Genomic DNA, 18,932 nt, shown 5'->3' on the forward strand with positions numbered 1-18,932 from the left:
TGTATAGCCCTGGCTGTCCTGGAACTCACTTTGTAGACCAGGCTGGCCTCGAACTCAGAAATCCACCTGCCTCTGCCTCCCGAGTGCTGGGATTAATTCTGTCTGTGGTATCTTAAACACCCTGTTTCTTTCGATGCATACAAGTGCACACACACATACACCTGCACACACAGCAGTGACCTGTGGAATGAGTTAAGCTGTGGTTTCATCCTGTCGGGTTTTTGTTTTAAAAGAGCTTCATGTAGGCCCTGATTGGCCTAGAATTCTCTCTTTAGACCAGGCTGGCCTTAAGCTCACAGTGATCCTGCCTCTGCCTCCCAAGTGCTGGGATTTCAGGGGCACCCACACATGGCTGGAAGCTGTGGTGTGACCCGAGCTCCTGCACTAGACACCTTCACATCCCTGTGGAGTAACTGCATAAAAGTTCACACTGCCACTCACTGGAACAAACGAGGCAACATTTACACAGAAATGTTGCAAAATGCTCTAAAATAGGTCCTTTGTGTTCATATTTCTTGCATCCTAGTAGATTTAAAATAACTGTTTTTGCCAGCATGCTTTCAGTAGAAAGGAGTCTTCCATGCCCTTTGTAGTGAGATGATCATGAACAGAGGACCCCGAGCCTGCCTGTTGAACCCGGTTCCTTTTTTCAACCCACAGGAAAATGAGAGATATGCGTATGAGTGGCAGAGATGCCTAGGGAGCGCCCTGGATGTGAGTATCTGGTCCTGTGCGTCTGAGCACTCCTGCGTCTTTTGTCTTCTCCTTGGTTCCTCAGAATGAATGCATGCAAACATGAGGCGTGCCTACTTCCATCACCAGGCAGAGCATGAAAATCAATCATGTGGGGATCTTGGGGAGGTGGCTTAGTAGTTAAGAGCACTGGCTGCTCTTCTGGAGGACACAGGTTCAATTCCCAGCACACACATGGCAGCTTATATCTGTAACTCCAGTTACAGGGACCCAACATCCTCACACAGGCATACATCCAGCTAAAATTCCAATGCACATAAGATAAAATTGAATAATTTATTTAAAAAAAGAAAGAAAGAAAATCATGCATCCTTTAGTTTACTACTAAGTAGTAGACACTGGCTCATTTGTCAGCTGTCCCCTTATCTGTCACTGCATTTCAGAAGTAGCAAAATGATATCATCATTACCTCTGGCCTATATGAAAATAATATTTAAAGAACTAAGAGCCTGCCTCCCCTCGCCCCTCCCCCTTCCCCTTTCCTTCTTCCTTCCTTCCTTCCCTCCATCCCTCCCTCCCTTCAAAGTTTCAATTCTTAGGTTTGTCTCTGCATGGGCACGTGCACACACTGGCTGGGCCCTGCTTTTCATGCTGGTTGGGTTTTCTCCTAGTGGGGAGTTGATGGACAGCAACCTTTCTTGGTTGTGTAAGATGATGTGATTTCATTTCTTGTAGGTCATTAAGAAGGCAAATGACACCTTAAACGGCATTAGCAGCAGTGCTGTTTGCACAGAAGTTATCCAGTCAGCTCAAGGCATGGAGTATCTTCTAGGTGTGTTCTTTGATGTTTCACAAAGTCAAACCGTGGCATAGTGTATTAGTATGAATGTCCGTTCCCGGTAGATATTTTAGGTTTCCCACTATATACAGCCTCAATAATAGTTGCATTCACAAGTAGAACACGGAAGTCACAGCAGTAGCAGCTACCTTACTTGAAGTCTCTGTAGTGAAGTTTTCAGGTCTTTGTTTTATATATATATATCAGTGTAAACTCTTATCTGTTGGGGCTGAGGAGATAGCTCAGTGGTTAAGAGTGCCTACTGCCTTTGCAGAGGACCAGCGTTCAGTTCCCTGCACCCATGTTGGTTGTCTCACAAGTGCCTGAAAATCTAGCTCCAGGGGATCCAAGGGACTATTCTGGCCTGTACCAGACCCTGCACACACATGGCTGTGTAGACCAGGCTAGCCTGAAAACTCAGATCTGCTTGCTTCTTTGTTCCTATTGCTAGGATTAAAGGTGTGTGCCACCGAGGCTGGGCATGGTGGCGCACGCCTTTAATCCCAGCACTTGAGAGGCAGAGGCAGGCAGATTTCTGAGTTCGAGGCCAGCCTGGTCTACAAAGTGAGTTCCAGGACAGCCAGGGCTATACAGAGAAACCCTGTCTCGAAAAAAACAAACAAACAAACAAACAAAGGTGTGTGCCACCAGGCTTGGCAATTATAAATTGCCAAAAATAATAAATTATATTTGTTATATAATTTTAAAAATTGAAATTTCTAGCACATAGAATCCCAGCAATGTTTTATTAAAAAAAAAAAAAAAAAAAGCTTAAGGATTCAGCATGAATTACTCTATGATGACATTAACATTTAGATTCCTTAAAACTTTATACCATTTTTAATCAATTAATGAGATTCCCCTGATTCACCTAAAACTCATAAAGAAACCTTAACTAAAAAGCCGAATAGCTCACACAATGTCTTATGCTCACTAGAGACTGTTGTGAACCTTCTACAGTGCTTACCTGTTTCTTCCTGTCACCCATCCTTTGGGAGGCTGCTGTTACTGACTTAACTTGAGGCACAGGGAGGTTCATAACTTGTTCCAGGATACATGGATGGTAAGAGGTGGAGCAGGGACCAGAATCCATGTTCCTACTTGAAAGCTATACTGCAGACTGGGCAGCACAGTGGTCTGGTGACTGCCACATTGGAGGCCTGGGGATGTGTCTAGTTACCATCTGAAAATGAGTGGGTGCTTACTTAGCGCGTTCTTGCTTGCAGCGTTTGACGTGATTAAAGACTGCAGGAAAAGAACCATTCCAGCAGATCAAGAAGGCTCATACCTTCCTTGTTTGAATGAGAGTGGCCCCCATAGACTCATAGATTTGAATATTTGGCCTCCAGTTTGTGGAACTGTTTGAGAAGGACTCAGAGGTGTGGCCTTGTTGTAGAAGGTGTGGTGAGGGGTGGGGGGCTTTCAGGCTTCAGAAGATTCCTGCCGTTCCCAGGATGCTCTCTGCCTCCAGCTTGCAGTTTGAGATACGCTTTCTCAGCTACTCCTGCCACCATGCCCAATGAAACCCTTTCTTCTGTAAGTTGCCTTGGCCACGGTGTTTGATCACAGCAGTAGAAAAGTAACCAATTCATATCTCTACTCACAGCCTTGCCTCTGTGCAGTTGTTCCTCCTAATCAAGTCATCAACAAGCCCCAGTACGTTGTCCCTGCCTGCTTTTCCCATGCCTGCCTAACTCTCTCCTCTCTCCCCATCAGGTGTGGTGGAAGTATACCGTGTAACCAAGCGTGTGGAGCTGGGCATAAAAGCCACTGCGGTGTGCAGTGAGAAACTCCAGCAGTTGCTGAAGGACATCGATAAAGTGTGGAACAACTTAATCGGCTTCATGTCACTTGCCACACTCACAGTAAGCCTGTTCATCAGTTGCTTCTCAGCCCTGTTTTGAAGCAGAGAGTTTATTCTTGCAAAGCACTTATCAGAGGACCAGTGCGCCAACTGGGTTGTGTTGTGCCGAAGCAGGTCTCACATAGCAGTCCCAGACGGGCCTTGAAGAGTTCCAGGACCCACTGTACCTTGGAAGATAGACATGTAGGACAAAATCTTTATCTGTTTATTGAGAGAGAGATAGAGAGACAGAGACAGATAGAGACAGAGAGAGAATTTGTGTGCGTGTGTTCGTGTGTGCACGAGCGCAGGTCAGAGAACATCCATGTCTGCTCTCACTTTCTGACTTGTCTGAGACAGGGTCTCAGTTGTCAGCCCCTGTGCACACAAGGATGGCCCACAAGCTTCTGCAGGGTCTTCAGCCTGCTCATCATAGCTAGGAGTGCAGACAAGTGGCTTTATCACTCTGAGCTCCATATTGGTCTAGGGATTGAACTCCTGTCCCCACACTCACACAGCCAGCACTTTGCCCACTGAGCCTTCCCAGTGCCAGTCCTTCTTGATTCTTACACATGCAAGTTTTGCCAGAAAGTACTGGTTTGAGTCCATCCCCTCACACTTGACCTGTTTATGCCCCATTGCGTTCTTCAGAAAGCTGTGTGGAAGACCGTCATGTGATGTGCGTTCACCACTATAATTATTTTCCTTGGACTCATTTTTTTCCATGTTATGAGTAGCTCTACTTTGAATAAACAGATGACTAGATCCCCTCTGGGTGTTGCAATCTACCAACGCAGATGAAGAAGGCCAGAGTGTGCACACATGCATGCAGTCTGCATGGCTGCTGCAGCATTTTCCAGGTAGCATTTAAGTTCATGAGAGGCCTGGCTGTATTCTAAGTCACTTACTAGTCCTCCAGTTAACCTGCGACCCTCTGAGCTGCAGAAGGGAGGAATTCTTAGTGCTCTCAGCTGACAGCCTGGTGGTTGCTGGCTGCCCGTTATGTCCTAAACAGCAAACCTCACTATCGTTTCGTTGCTTCTGGTTTTGCATCATTAAAGTAAAGTGAAGGGCCAGAGAGATAGCACTGCCCTGGTTTGTTTGCTTTGTTTGGTTTGGTTAGGTTTTTTTTTTTCCCCCCTTTGGTGGTGCTAAGGATGGACCTCAAGGCCCATGAAGGCTAGAGAAGTTATCTGGTACTGAGCCACACACCTCTACCTAGCTCTTTTCTTTCTTTCTCTTTTTTAAAAAAGCCCTTATCAATCTATTCTTTGTGCAAGTACCTGACTGGTCCTCGCAAACCATAGATCTGACTGTTTCATTTAAATCCCATTTAAAATCCTGCAGGGGGCCCCTTCAGTCCAGCCCTTCCTGGGTGGGTGCCTTCGGCCCATCTCTCTCCAGATCTCATGATGCTTACCTCATTACTTTCTTTTCCTGTTGTTCTAACAAGATGCTTCATCGGAAGAAGGGGTGTTTGGCTCTCCGACTGTGGTGTCCTTCATAGCAGAGAAGGTGTGGCATTGAGAGCTCATCTAGCTCTGGTGGGAGCTTGAGACTGCGGATCTCCTTGTGTTGGCAGACAGGAATGACATGGTGATCTGTGGATGCTGGCCCTCCCCCTTGCTGTCACCCATCTTCTACTGTGCTGACTTCCATGGTTCACTGTGTTCACAGCATAAAGATAAACCTGATCGTCAGGGAAAGCTTGGTTACTGCTGCCAGTGATATCAGGAAGGACTTCTCCTGGCACCTCTTGGGCTCCACCTGAACCCAGTACTTGAGAGGTAGCCCTGTAAGCACCAAGTGTGTCAGGGGACTCATACATCCAGAATCATTGCACTTTGGTGTAAACATCTCTACTTGCTCTAAATGTAAAATCACCAGAAGCTAGCAAAGTGCAGAGCACTGTCCTTCAGGTAAAAGAGAAAAATTGGAAACCGCCTGAAAGCTAGAGCTGGTGAAGTAACACATGCGGCCCTTCAGTCAAGGTGTTATGGGCATTTTGTCAGGAAGCACTTGTGAAATAACAGACCTGTCAACACACGGCTAGGAGGCAGGCTGCCAATGATAAAATCCCATGTTTATTATAAGTATTTTGTCGTTCTCAACAATCTTTAGTGGATACTTGTTGCATTTGTAATGAGAAGTAAATCTTTGCTCTGGTAGAAATTTTTTTCACACACTCAAACCCTTTCCCAAAACCCCCTTTGGTGCCGTGGCCACTTCTCCTTCAGCCGTCTGGGTTATCCAATTGGCCAAACTGTGCATCAGGTTTTTCATGTGCATTTAATCTACACAGCAACTTGCCTTCTTTCCTCTGTCATCTTCCTATCCTGAGGCAGGGAAGTGCGAGAGGCATCAGGCATGCTCTGTGCTTCTTCCTATCCTGAAAAGGATGATGAGGCGGGGACACCAAAGCTATGCAAAGCTTTCACTGGGGATGAAAGCTTGAGAATAATGTTAACGAGAAAAGCCCCAGGAGCTTGTCGTGGCGCACTGTGAGCCTCAGGTCTGGACCTGCCCTTGACATACCTCTCAAGATGGCGGTGCAATGTACGGGCCTCCCACTTGGCATTTAGAGTTGAGGGTTCCTTGTTTTATTGGGAGTCAGTCCTCGGTGAGCATTGAAAGCTAGGTCTCTATCCTTCCTTCCAGTCAGCCCTCCTCTGCTGGCCTTGCTGGAGAAAGCTGACTGGATCAGAAAGCCCTGAGCTCTTAGAAGTGAAAGTGTCCCTGAAGCCTCAGAGCATCATCCAAGCTCATCCTGTACCTGTCCGTCCACGCAGGGTGAGGAATGACTGCAAGCATCCAGACAGGTTACTCACCGGCGTTCTGTCACTGGGGGCAGTAGGACCCATTTCCCTTCATCTTCTCCAACTCCCAGGCTCCTGGGTCCTGCCACTGTTCATGCAAAGGACTTGTCTTCTAGGCTCTGCTCTGTCACTCCAGGCCACTTTTGAGTTCACACACAGTAAAATGTAAAAACTTCAGTAACATTGCACCATGAGTTGAGTTGCTGCCCTTCTGCTGAGTTTGACAAAAGCCCCGTCTATATCGCCTGTGCCCTGTCACTATGTGAACTAGTTCATCCCCCAAGACAACTTCCTCATCCCAGTCTCTCCAGGTTTTCACACCAAGCATCACTTGTGTCCAGGCTTTTTAATTTTTTTAATGATTTATTTTTATTTTATGTGTGTTAGTGTTTTGCATGCATGTATGTTTGTGCCAGGGTGCTGGGTCCGCTGGAACTATTGTTATAGGCAGCTGTGAGTTCCCATGTGGGTGTGGGAATTGAACCTTGGTCCTCTGGGAACAGCAGCCAATGCTCTTTAACCGATAAGCCATGTCCAGCCCTTGTCCAGAGTTTTAAAAAGAAGACATGGAGTTTGATTTTGTTACTTTGAAAGAAGTTTGTGGCCCATTTACCTAGTAGGTTCTGCCCCATTCACATCTGATGACTAATTCTACAGGGCCAAAATGTGAGGTAAATGGAGAAGGGGCTCCACAGTCATGCCTTCTCAGACTCTGCTTGCAAGCATTCACTCGCAGCCCCCACATCTAGACTCTCGAGGGTAACTGGCCTGCCTTTTCAGCCATGTGTAATGGCACAGCTTCCCTGTCTCACCCGTGTCTGGATGCAGGCAGAGTATATGTGAGCACAAGCACTCACTTCCTAACTAGCCATGCTCTTTGGCTACAGTTGCTTTTTTTTTTTTTTTTTTTTTTTTTTAAAACAGATTGTTGTGACACAACAATGATAACAATGATGATTCAGACACTTTCCTAGACTAACATGTCATTTCCTCTTGAGAATAGGTGAATGGGTCCTCAGTCTATAAACCTTAACTCGAAGTTCCCACTGCAGGAGGAAAGGCATGGATCCCACAGAAATATAACGTGCGGGTTGTCACAAACAAGTCCTTACTGCAACAGAACCAACAGAGAAAGCCATATAACGTCGATAGCATAAAACCCACACATCTGAGTCCTTCAGTCCAGCAGCAATGCAACCCTGCAGACCCAGCAGCTCTGGGTGAGGCGCAAAGCCAGCAGGTCGCTCATTACTAGACAGGGGTGGGCTTGACGGAGTACAGAAGATTTGAGCTCAGCTTTTGTTTGATTTGGGTGAATAAGCTCCTGAAGGGACCGCATTTCCATTCAGAGCCCCTTCGCTCTTAATACAATTGGCAATACAGATGGCTACCATTCATGTTTGCAACTAGGACCCTATGATGGTCTGAATGAAAATGGCCCCACGGGCTCATAAGGGATGACACTATTTGAAAAGATTAGTACAGTAGCCTTGGTAGAGTAGGTATAGCCTCTTTGGAGGAAGTGTGTCACTGAGGGTGCGTTTTGAGGTTTCAAATGCTCAAGCCAGGCCCAGTGTCTCTCTTGCTGTTGTCCTGCTGATCTTGATATAGAAGTCTCAGCACTGTGTCTGCCTGCATCCCGCCATGATGACAATGGACTGAAACTCTGAACCTGTAACATAACTTATAAGAGTTGCCGTGGCCATGGGGTCTTTTCACAGCAGTAGAACATTAAGACAGAGCTGCTTCACATTATACTACATTCTTCACTTCCATTCTCACTGAATCCACGTAATAACCTATGAGGTCAGTGTCATCTCCATTTCTTTTTTAAAATATCTCTGTTTGTGTGTGTGAGAGAGAGAGAGGCAGGCAGGCAGACAGACAGACTGACAGACAGGAGTGTGGGAGTATGTGCGTGCCATGGCGTGCAGGTGGAGGTCAGAGACAGTTTTAGGATTTGTTTTTCACTGCCTGCCTTACTGAGGCAGGCTCGCTCTCCCTTGTTCTGCTGCTGCACTGTGAACTCCAGGCTAGAGCAAGCTTCTGAGAGAGTGTCCTGTCTCTGCTTCCCACCTCACGATAGGACTGCTGGGATTCAGGCTCTCACCACCACACTGAGCCTTTTGAGGCTTCCAGGGTTAAACACAAGTAGTCATTACACAAGAGGAGCACTGCTACCTGCATCTCCCTGGCCCATAACGTTCGTTTCTATAGGGGAAGAAATCAAGGCTCAAGAACATCAAAATTTAATTGAAACTATTAAAATCTGGATTTTTTAATCTATCTCGCTCGCTCAGTGGCAGTCCGTATGTTTACTGTGTTGTCTCGTTTTATCGTGTTTTTGAGCATGTGCTTTGTATACTTGCAGCCTCCATTAGATAGATTCCCCAGCTCCCCCCAAAGAGACAAGAACAGAAACAAACAGTAAAGCACCCGCTGCACTGCTTTTCCCTCCTAAAGAAGCCCCACGTGGAGTGTGCATCATTCCGGTGCTCAGTAAAGCAAAGTGCAGAGTCTCAGCATCAAAATGTCACTTCATATCATATGAATGTTTCATAGCAAAAAAAAAAAACCAAAACTCTTTAAAGCTCAGAGTGACTGTGGACTAAAGCTCCCTCTTGTGGTAGAGGCAGGCGTTTCTCTATGGGAAAGGCTGTATATTTTCGTGTTGTTAGGGATGCTTTGATGGTCAGATTCCAGTGAGGTAGGGATGTTGTAATGGCCAGATTCCAGTGAGGCAAGGACACTCTGATGGCCAGGCCTGAGAGGAGGTCAGCTAAGCTTTTATCTCTTGGATGTGTTAGATCAAAGAAATGGTTCTGCCCTGGGAAGCAAATATTTGGCATATAAAACCTAATAGAAGAAAAAGGACAGTTTTTCTCCAGGTCTGTGGCCAGCTAGAAGTCACACAGACCCTTTGATTCCGCTGTTCATCCAGCATGGTATGGCTCTTTCAGTAATTCCTCCCAGGGTGAAGAAATGGCAATCTCAGAGTGTTTACTTCTGCAGTGCTATGGAACTCTCAGGAGAACAGTGTGCTTTGATGACAGCATCCCCCACACCCTGCTCTTCTTGCAAGCACCATGCTTTAAAGATGGCATCTTTACTGTGTCCTCAGCTGATGACACGCCATGTGACCCCAGCACCTGTGTCATCGTCCATGCTACTTCATGTGGCAATAAGAACTTCCCAGGCAGGATCATTGAGTTCAGGGTGTGTGCTTGAGGAAATGACCCTGAATCAGCTGGGTGGGCCCCGTGTCATCACAGTGTCCTGACAGGAAGTAGTGGGGTAAGAGTGAAGATGATGTGACAGTGGAAATGGAGAGAGGGTGGCTGATGCTCCCAGAGCCAGGAATGCACAGTACTGGACATTTCTAGAGGTGACCTCTAAAGCTATAAATGCAAGGAAAGAGATTCTCTCCTCCAGAGCTCCAGAAGGCACGAGTGCTGCCAGTCCACTGCAGACGTCTACCCTCTGACTTCTGGGCTGTAAGAGTAAAGCCTTGTTCCTTTTAAAATTTTATTTATGTTTATTTTTATTTATGTTTAATTTTTTGTTTCGTATATATGTCTGTGTGAGGATGTCAGATCTTGGAGTTACAGACAGTTATGAACTGCCATGTGGTTGCTGGGATTTGAACTCCAGTCCTCTGGAAGAGTGGTCAGAGCCCTTAACCACTGAGCAATTTCTCCAGCCCAAAGCCATGTTCTTTTAAGCCATTAAGTGTTGGATAATTTGTTACAGCATCAAGGACAGTAGTGTACAAAGCACTGACCAGGCGAATGCTCCACAACTAGAATTGCTTCTGGAGCCCGTGTCTAGGTTTTCATCTGTCAGAGTAGACTGGGTTATGCTGAGGTAACAGACATCTCTTTCCAATCTTAGTGTTCTCAAGCAAGCAGGCCTTCTTTATTGTTTAAGCCTCATGTCCATCTCAAGACAGAGAGGCTGTGTAGCCTGTCCTCACTCAGCACCCAGGTTCACTCCCTACACCGCATGGAATGTAGCTAGGCACCCACGAGGGTCAAGGGAATATGAAAAATAGCCTATGAGTTTTATTATGATTTTTATATGTATGGGTGTTTTGCCTGTATGTATATCTGTGCACCACATGCCTGGTGCCCAGGAAAGCCAGGAGAGGAAGTCAGAGTCCCTGGAATGAGTTACAGATATTTGTTAGCCACAATTCAGGTACTGGGAATTAAGCCCTCTGGAAGAGCAACCAGTGCTCTTAACCTTTGAGCCTACAGATTGATTTCAAAGGCTTCCTTCCAGCAGTGTCATACATGACTCACTGGCCATGCAGGTGACACAGCTATGTCAGCCGTGCGAGTGACATAGCCCTGCCTAATCTCAAGGAGGCTAAAAAGCTTTTCATATCAGTTGTCCAGGGAGAATGTGAATGTTGGCAAAGAGCACTGCCTGCCACCAGACTCTTTCTCTAATGCTCATTTTCTTGCACACCACAGTAGATGTGTATCACTGCTAAGCACCCAGGCTTTTACCTTCCAGCTGACTCTGGGACTTGGCTCTGTAAGCAGGACAAATATAACACATTCCCTTAAACTATCTGCCCACAACTCCTTTCTACCTGAAGAATTTTTATGTATATAAGTACATAAGATAGATATGAAATCAAATGTTTACTGCTAGTAAATCATGAAGACACTTATTTTAAATCATCTTTTGGTAAACATGTGATTTTATTAATTATTACAGACATAAGCAAGCTTGCATACTAGCAGGATAAATGTGGCCCTTTATGTTCCATAAAGAATTCTGTCTGGGCTGAATGTCTGATTCTACAGGATAGAGTAGAGAGCATTTTCATTTTTCATAGTTGATCAATATTTTGACTTATTAATTGTCAGTGCTGAGAAACTTCTCATAAACATGAGGTACAAAATGGCCGAAGTATGTTTTAAGGCTATCTTATAAATTTTTAGAGATTCTATAATAGGTAGGGTATGCACACCTTAATCCCAGCATATGCAAAGGATAGTAGATGTCTATAAGTTTGAGGCTAGCTTGATCTATATAATGAGTTCTAGGTTAGCCAGGGCTATATAAGGCTGTATGTTTGTTTTAACAAAACAAAACAAAACAAACAAAAAGAAACAACAAAAATGAAATGCTATGCTAATCCCAAGCCAAAATTCATTTAATTTTTTAAAAATTAAACTCAAGTCAGCAATTTAACAACAATTTTAAGTCAAACTGTGACAAAAGGAAAAGAAAGATACACTGATTTGCTACTTGGATGCTAAACAGTGGCAGCAGAAAGATATTAAAGTCTGTTTTCTGTAGCCCAAGGATTTTACTCTATAAAAAACAGAAAGCTCTGTTCATAGGGTAAGAGCTCTGCAATTCACAGCAGCATCTGGGGTCTGAGCAGGATGCCGGAGGCCACACTCACTGGTGTGCAGTGAATGGCATGAGCAGTATAAGCTGTATGTTGTATGTCCAGCGCGAGGGCTGCAGTGACATCATAAGATGCCGAGGAGTGCTGCCAGAATACCTCAGTTCCTTAGCACGAAACTCTGTTCAGAATTCGGTGGCTGCAAATTCAGAGTCCTTCTACCACTGCCAGCTTTCTGTAGCTCCCATATTAAATTAAGTGGCCCCATCTTGCAGGTCACAACCCACAGTTTAAGAAGCTGGGGTCCAGGACTAGAGAAATGGTTCAGCAGTTAGGAGCACTTGCTGTTAGTCTTAGTCCGGATTCTATTGCTGTGAAGAGACATCATGACCACTGCAGCTCTTATGACAGAAAGCATTTAATTGGGGCTGGCTTACAGTTCCAGAGGCCATTGTGTTCATGGTGGCAAGCCTAGCAGTATTCAGGCAGACATGGTGCTAGAGAGGAGGCTGCAAGTCTTACATCTGGATCCACAGACAGGAGGAAGAGGGAGACTCAGGGCCTGGCTTGGGCTCTTGACACCTCAAAGACGTACTGAGTGACATACTTCCTCCAACAAGGCCACTCCTCCTCCTAATCCTCAAATGTGCCACTTCCTGATAATCAAGCATTCAAATATATGAGCCTATAGGGACCATTCTTCCTGAAGCCACCACACTGCTCCTGAAGAGGGCCTGGGTTTAATTCCCAGCCCCAGCACGGCAGTTAACAAACGCCTGTAACTTCCGTTCCAACAAATCTGATCCTCTCTTCCAGCCTCCAGTGGCACTAGACACATGTGGTATACAAAGTCGTGGGCAAAACCCTCATACACACTTATTTAAAAATAAGTAATTTTTAAAAAGCTGGTATATATAATGCAACTATGTTTCAATCTTTACTAAATATATGAAATACTTGCCAGTCAAAGGTCAGTTTACAGTGTGTTGTAGCAGGTATAGCTTAGAGTTGTGGTCATTGATCAGTATCATGTTGCTACTGGACATTACAATATAATCCTGTGCTTATGGCTGTGTGTTTAAGAGGGCTAATTTTGTTCATTTCGTTTGATTTTTGTTTTTCAAAACAGGGTTCCTCTGTGTAACCCTGGCTGTTCTGAAACTTACTTTGTAGACCAGGCTAGCCTTGATCTCAGAGATCCGCCTGCCTCTGCTTCCTGAGTGTTGGGATTAAAGGCATGCGCCACCACTGCCTGCCTAAGAAAGCTAATTGTTATCATTTGAAAGATTACTTTAATCACAGGGTAATTATGCAAAGTCCACCGTTCTCATGGCACATTGCAGTGTGCCCCTTTCATTTGCTTTCCTGGGCTCCCCTCATAAATAGATGTTCAAGGGACTTTATTAATTTGACTGATTTCAAGTCTTATGGTTTCCCCACATTGTAATTATTTCTCCAATAGTCCCTGATCCAGTAACATGATGTCAAACTGTCCCTGATGCTCAGGACTAGGGTGTTGAAACCAGAGCAGTCTTGGATAAATGGGGACAGCTCCTCATCTAGAGTAGCGGTTCTGAACAGTATAACCACCAGGTAGTTCTGTTGCTGGGCAGTTCTTCCCAGCTCCATGTTTAATGATGTCACACAGCAAGCATGAGAATCAGCCATGATAGGGTACTTACAATAAGGAAGTCAAAGTGTATCGCTGGGGCTCGACTTACTATTCTGCTGGCCGTTTACAGTTAAGAAAGTGGCTGAGAAGCCGGGCGGTGGTGGCGCACACCTTTAATCCCAGCACTTGGGAGGCAGAGGCAGGTGGATTTCTGAGTTCAAGGCCAGCCTGGTCTACAAAGTAAGTTCCAGGACAGCCAGGGCTACACAGAGAAACCCTGTCACAACCCCCCCTCCAAAAAGAAAGAAAGAAAGAAAGAAAGAAGCTGAGAGAAATGGTGATAATGCAGACCCTAAAGCTGTCTAAAGCCTTCACCTGTGACCAGCACAGAAGCTGAGAAATGACTGTTCACCAAGGCTTTGGCCAGTGAAGTTTTCAAAATGTTTTTGTTGTTTCAGTTTAGTCTTAAGTCTAATTAGGGCCAGAGAAGATGGCTCAGTGGTTAAAAGCACTGGCTGCTCTCAAAGAGAGGACCCAGACTCAATTCCCAGCATCCACCTAGTTAATACCTCACAACTAGTTCCAGGGGATCCGACGCCCGTTCCTGGTGACTATGGGCGCAACCTGAACGTGGTGCACAGAAACGCAGGCAAACACCCACCATACATATGAAAATTATTAAAATGTAAATCACCAACATTCATGCCAGTATTATATGTGAAAACAAACAAAAGTTGACTATGAATCCAAAAAGGTGTGCAAAAATGAAGAAGTATATGTTCTATGGAATTCATTTGGCAATATGGAATTTACAGTGACATGAACATACATTCTCGGCTGCTGTTTTAGTTTTCCAGTGTTTTGGTTGGTTGGTTGGTTGGTTGGTTGGTTGGTTGGTTGGTTGGTTGGTTTTGGATGTTTTTAAGAGGATGTCTCACTCTGTAGCCCCAGCTGGCCTGGAACTCTCTCTGCAGACCAGGCTGGCCTCCAACTCACAGAGACCTGCCTGCCTCTGCTGGAATTAAGGTTCTGTGCCACAAGGCCTGGAAAATATTCAGAATATTTTTGTCCATGCCTAAAGTTCATTCTATCTCTTTCATAGTCAACCCTGATCTGATTCTAAAAGCCACCGCTGCCCTGATTTTCATAGCCAGAGATTTCTTTGTTTTAATACTTTATGAATATGAAGTGATATCAAACGTTAGCATTCTTGTGTCTGGCTTGCTTAGTAGCATAATATTGAAATGTAGCCGTGTTGATCAAATATCACTTTGCTCCCTGGCTGAGTAATAGTCTATTGTATCAACATGCCACTACTTGTTTATCCATTTTCTTATTACTAGACATTTGTTAGTGCCAGATTTGGCTAATATGGATACAGTTGCTATGAATGGTTTGGTTTTGGGTTTTTTTTTTTTTTTTTTGGAACAAGATTTGTTGACATATATTTTCCTTTCTCTTGGATAAATATCTAGAAATGAAACTGCGAGCTCATACTGCAAATGCATATTTAATCTTTAAGAAATTGACAGGTGTTTTCAAAACTAAGGCCCGCCCCTTTAATCACTGCACTGCACTCGCCATAGCTCACGGAATTTTGTTGGTTGTTTGTCCATTTGCAGAAGGATAAGCTAGATAACGCCTGTGAAGAGCTGAGTATGGCGCTTAGCCTACGTGTGCCCAGCCGGCCGTTCCTCCATTCACTGGCCCTGGCTGCTGACTCTCGGATCTCTCCTAGCATTCGCTGGGCTGTAGGTCCCCAGCACCTGCACTTCTGACCTTGCCAGCTCCAACTCAGCCTGAACCAAACTATTCCCCCCTCTGCCCTGGGGCTTACAGTGAAGCTTCTCATCTGCCCAAGCCTCCCTGCTTCCATCCATAGCCTGCACATGCCCAGGGCCTGTAGATTCTGCCCCCATAACAGCCCTTGCCATGAGTCCTCCTCCCTTCCCCCTTTGCTGAGATCTAATTGAAGCCTCTCCCTGTGGACTGCCACCCCCAGTCTCTTGCTGACACTGCAGGAGAAGGTTGGTGCCAGTGATGTGTGCTTGGTCCTGTTCCTTTCTGGATCCTTGATGTTCTCGCCTCCTCTCCTCTCCCTCACCTTGGCTCATCTCCCACCCTTGACTTCTTCTCGTAGCTGGACTTTTGCTTAGATGTCCGTGTCATGCTGCTGTGTGTCAATCATCCTTCCCTTCTCCCTCCTTTCTCTTGGCCCATCAGCCCATCACCCCACTGACCTTCACCTCGCACTGCATCATCAATACTCAGGCAGGATGATTGTGAGTTCCAGGAAGCACTCTCTTGGCTAAATGCCTCTGTTGAGTGCCTGGACACTCAGTACTTACCCCCAAATAAGTACTGTAGCACTACCGACCCTGCATTGCTCCACACCTCCTCACTCTACTCTAGACCATGAGGTCCCCAAGACTAGGGAGCAAGCAATTTCTTCCCATGGGCATTTGCTAGCAGCCAGGACATAGCAGCTGCTCAGCAGATTTTTGGAAACCAAGCACTGTGTCGTTAGTTGACTTAATTTTATAGTTGACCTATGTAGTATTTGAAACTGCTATGTCCTTACCTATCTTTCCTGTCATCCTCAGCCAGATGAGAATTCACTGGATTTTTCCTCCTGTATGTTACGGCCCGGGATCAAAAACGCTCAGGAGCTGGCTTGTGGAGTGTGTCTCTTAAATGTGGACTCCAGGAGCCGGGTAAGTTCTGGCCTTCCTCCTTCAAGGGCCATTGTTCATCCCTAACGTGATTTAAGGGGCAGCCACATGTAGCCCCCTTCACAAGTGCTGTGACCAGAGGTGGAGATGCTGAAGTCTAGAAAGGTCTAGAGAAGCAGATCTGTTGTTTCCACAGGGTAGTGGGGAACTGCTGAGGGGTAAACAGAGTCCTCCCTCCCTGCTGAGCATTGGATTCACCCCGGGGAGAGGGGTGGGTGGGAGTCAGAAGGCCAGGCCCTGTGGACTTACCTGGAGGCAAGAGCTGTTCCGGGGGCTTGGTTAGCTTTTTTTTTTCTTTTGACCTTATGGTTTGAACATTTCAGAAAGAAGAGACGCCTGCAGAAGAACAGCCTAAAAAAGTATGAGCCAGCTACATGTTACTTTAGTGTCTCCATCTCAGTCTTGTGTGTGAGAGGCCAACAGATAATTCTGTTGTTGTCCTGGACTGTACCAGTCGTGAATCCTCTGCTGACTCACTCGTCCCCATAACGTGTGATCAAATCAACTAATGCGTCTCTGTGGGGCCCCTGCCGTCCTGTTTGCGTGCTTGTAGCTGCTAATCAGTTTCTGCTGTTGTCGCCGCTAATCAGCACCTTCTGGAAGACTAGAAGTTGTAGTGACAGAGAATGAGATGGCAGAGCGTCAGGATTTAGTGGATGAGAGACCAAAAAAAAAAAAAAAAAAATCAAACCATTTGGGTTCTAGGACTTTAACTTTGGTGTTTAAGAAAACAAACTGCAGACTGTTACCTGCTGAGGGAGGGTCTCATATGTCCACTCAGTTGTCAGCCCCCAATGGCAGTGGACCAGTGATTCTCAACCTTCCTAATGCTACTGCGGCCCTTTAATACAGTTCTTCCTGGTGTGTTGATCCCCGAGCATAAAATTATTTTGTGGGTACCGTAATTTCGCTGCTATTAGAAGTCGTGATGTAAATACCTGGCATGGGTCCTGACTCACAGGTTGAGAACTGCTGCATGAGACTTTAAGAGTTAATATCAATTGCTTTCTAACTCTTTTAAATGTTTTCAGTCCTGATAGAGCTGTAATTAGCCACAGACCTAAGGGGCCACATGCTACAGCAGTGGCAGCCTCCAGGGAGGGTGGCCTTTATAGTGAGGGAACCAATTACCCACAGGCCCTGGATATTTTGATTCCCGTGCCCTGCCCCTTTTTCTCTCCTGTAACCTCTGCCTGCCTTTTCTGTGATGATTGGGCCCTGGGCTGAAACTAGGTTGGATGGTCCTACTGACTTTATATCTTTAATTAGCAGTAAAAATGAATAAAACTTTCCTACTTGGATCCTGTAGCCACCTGCTCGGCTTTTGTCTGTGTGTGCCATTTGGGCCTCAGCCTTGGTGACACCCGGGGAGTGTCCGTAGTGGCTGCTGACAAGCTCTCAGATGTAGAAAGACCCTGATTTGCCCTCATCTCTCTATTTCTGGCAGGCATTCAACTCGGAGACAGACAGCTTCAAGCTGGCCTACGGAGGTCACCAGTACCACGCCAGCTGTGCCAACTTCTGGATCAACTGTGTTGAACCCAAGCCTCCCGGCCTCCTCTTGCCGGATCTGCTCTGAAAAAACTGCTCAATGAGGCTGATTTTGGTTGTTTCTGTCACAGGACTCAGGGTGACAGAAATCAATAAATAGAATGCAAGTACTGCAATGTCCCCTGCCACTGGTCTCTTTGAAGCAGTCCCCAGGAGGTAGGGTCCCACCAGGAAACCTGTCACTGCTTCTGCCTGCCCCTCTTTGAGACTTGAGGTAAATTACCAGACCCCAACTGCAAGTGGCACTGGACACTTGCTTGCTTATCTCCTCTGGTTTTGTTGTTGTCCTTAGTGACGTTGGTTTGGTTTTCTTTTTTAAGGATAGGGCCTTGATGCATACCCCTGATTGACCTTGAGTTTGCATCGATCCTCTCATGTCTGCCTCCCAAGTACTGGAGCACAGGCATGAGCCACCATACCCTCTTACTCTTGTCCTCTTTAGATAATTTCAACTGCAGACCAGAGTTTTCTGTGAAGAGTAATCTGTTGCTGAAGTGTATGTGAAATGTAAACAAAAGAAGAAACATAAGTGACGCTAGGGTCGGAATCCGCAAGTTTGTCTCCAGCCGGCTTGCTTCTATCGCCATCATCATGGCTCTAGGAAGCAGAACACATTTTTTTTCTGCATTTAGCTTTTAAACACTTGAAGTGAATAAAAAAAGGCTTGTGATTAAACCGATGCTCTGTCCTGGTAAAGAGAGCACTGCTGTCTCCACTGGACAGTGGCAGGCAAGGAGGACACATAGTCACTTCCTGTGGCACCTCACCCTCTTCCCCTTCCTGAAACTCAGCTCTGAAGGAGACCCTCCCTACCATGACAGGGCCCAGAGCCTGCATCCAGGATGCACGCCACTCTCCTTGGAGCCTTGGTTGAGAATCTGCTGCTTTGCCCCAACATCAAGCATGACACAAAGCATGGTGTTGTCCCACCAGGTAACAGCTGTGAACTGGAATCTCTTCGTAGCCACCTCTCTCCACAAGAAGACTGCAGAAGAGCCAGCAAGGCTGAACTTGGCAGTACTTCAGGAGAGAGCTGAGAACGAACGCAGGGTGGGAGGGAGTTCTGGGCCTAGCACAGTGGTTCTCAGCCTTCCTAATGCTGGGACCTTTTAATACAGTTCCTCATGTTGTGGTGGCCTCCAGCCATAAAATTATTTTTGTTTCTACTTCATAACTGTAATTTTGCCAGTGTTATGAATCAGATATCTCTTTTCCAATGGTCTTAGGAGACCCCTGTGAAAGGGTCATTGGACACCCTCACAGATGTCATGGATACAGGCCTACAGGTTGAGAACCACTGGCCTACTGAGAGGAAAGTAAGGGGGTGGTGGTGGTGGTGAGTGTGTGTGTGTGTGTGTGTGTGTGTGTACATACACTTCAAATGCAGCAAAGGAGCCGGGCGTGGTGGCGCACGCCTTTAATCCCAGCACTCGGGAGGCAGAGGCAGGCGGATTTCTGAGTTCGAGGCCAGCCTGGTCTACA

The 18,932-nt window shown here is 46.0% G+C and overlaps 1 protein-coding gene across 8 annotated transcripts in view; it reads left to right on the forward strand.

Annotated features, from left to right (window-relative positions):
- The window catches only part of Synrg (synergin gamma), a 77,223-nt gene extending 59,098 nt beyond the window's left edge, over positions 1-18,125 (forward strand). For 6 of the 8 annotated variants that reach the window (XM_021177158.2, XM_029483571.1, XM_021177164.2 and 3 more), the window contains 6 exons: positions 661-714; positions 1,429-1,525; positions 3,248-3,396; positions 15,771-15,881; positions 16,223-16,258; positions 17,347-18,125. In XM_021177158.2, the coding sequence (XP_021032817.1) occupies positions 661-714; positions 1,429-1,525; positions 3,248-3,396; positions 15,771-15,881; positions 16,223-16,258; positions 17,347-17,478 (579 nt within the window). In that variant the 3' untranslated portion in view covers positions 17,479-18,125. The remainder of the gene's footprint in view (positions 1-660; positions 715-1,428; positions 1,526-3,247; positions 3,397-15,770; positions 15,882-16,222; positions 16,259-17,346) is intronic. The other 2 variants (XM_021177170.2, XM_021177172.2) reach the window with 1 other exon arrangement.
- Positions 18,126-18,932: the final 807 nt, after the last annotated feature.

Source organism: Mus caroli, chromosome 11 (assembly GCF_900094665.2).
Source record: "Mus caroli chromosome 11, CAROLI_EIJ_v1.1, whole genome shotgun sequence".
Classification (NCBI taxonomy): domain Eukaryota; kingdom Metazoa; phylum Chordata; class Mammalia; order Rodentia; family Muridae; genus Mus; species Mus caroli.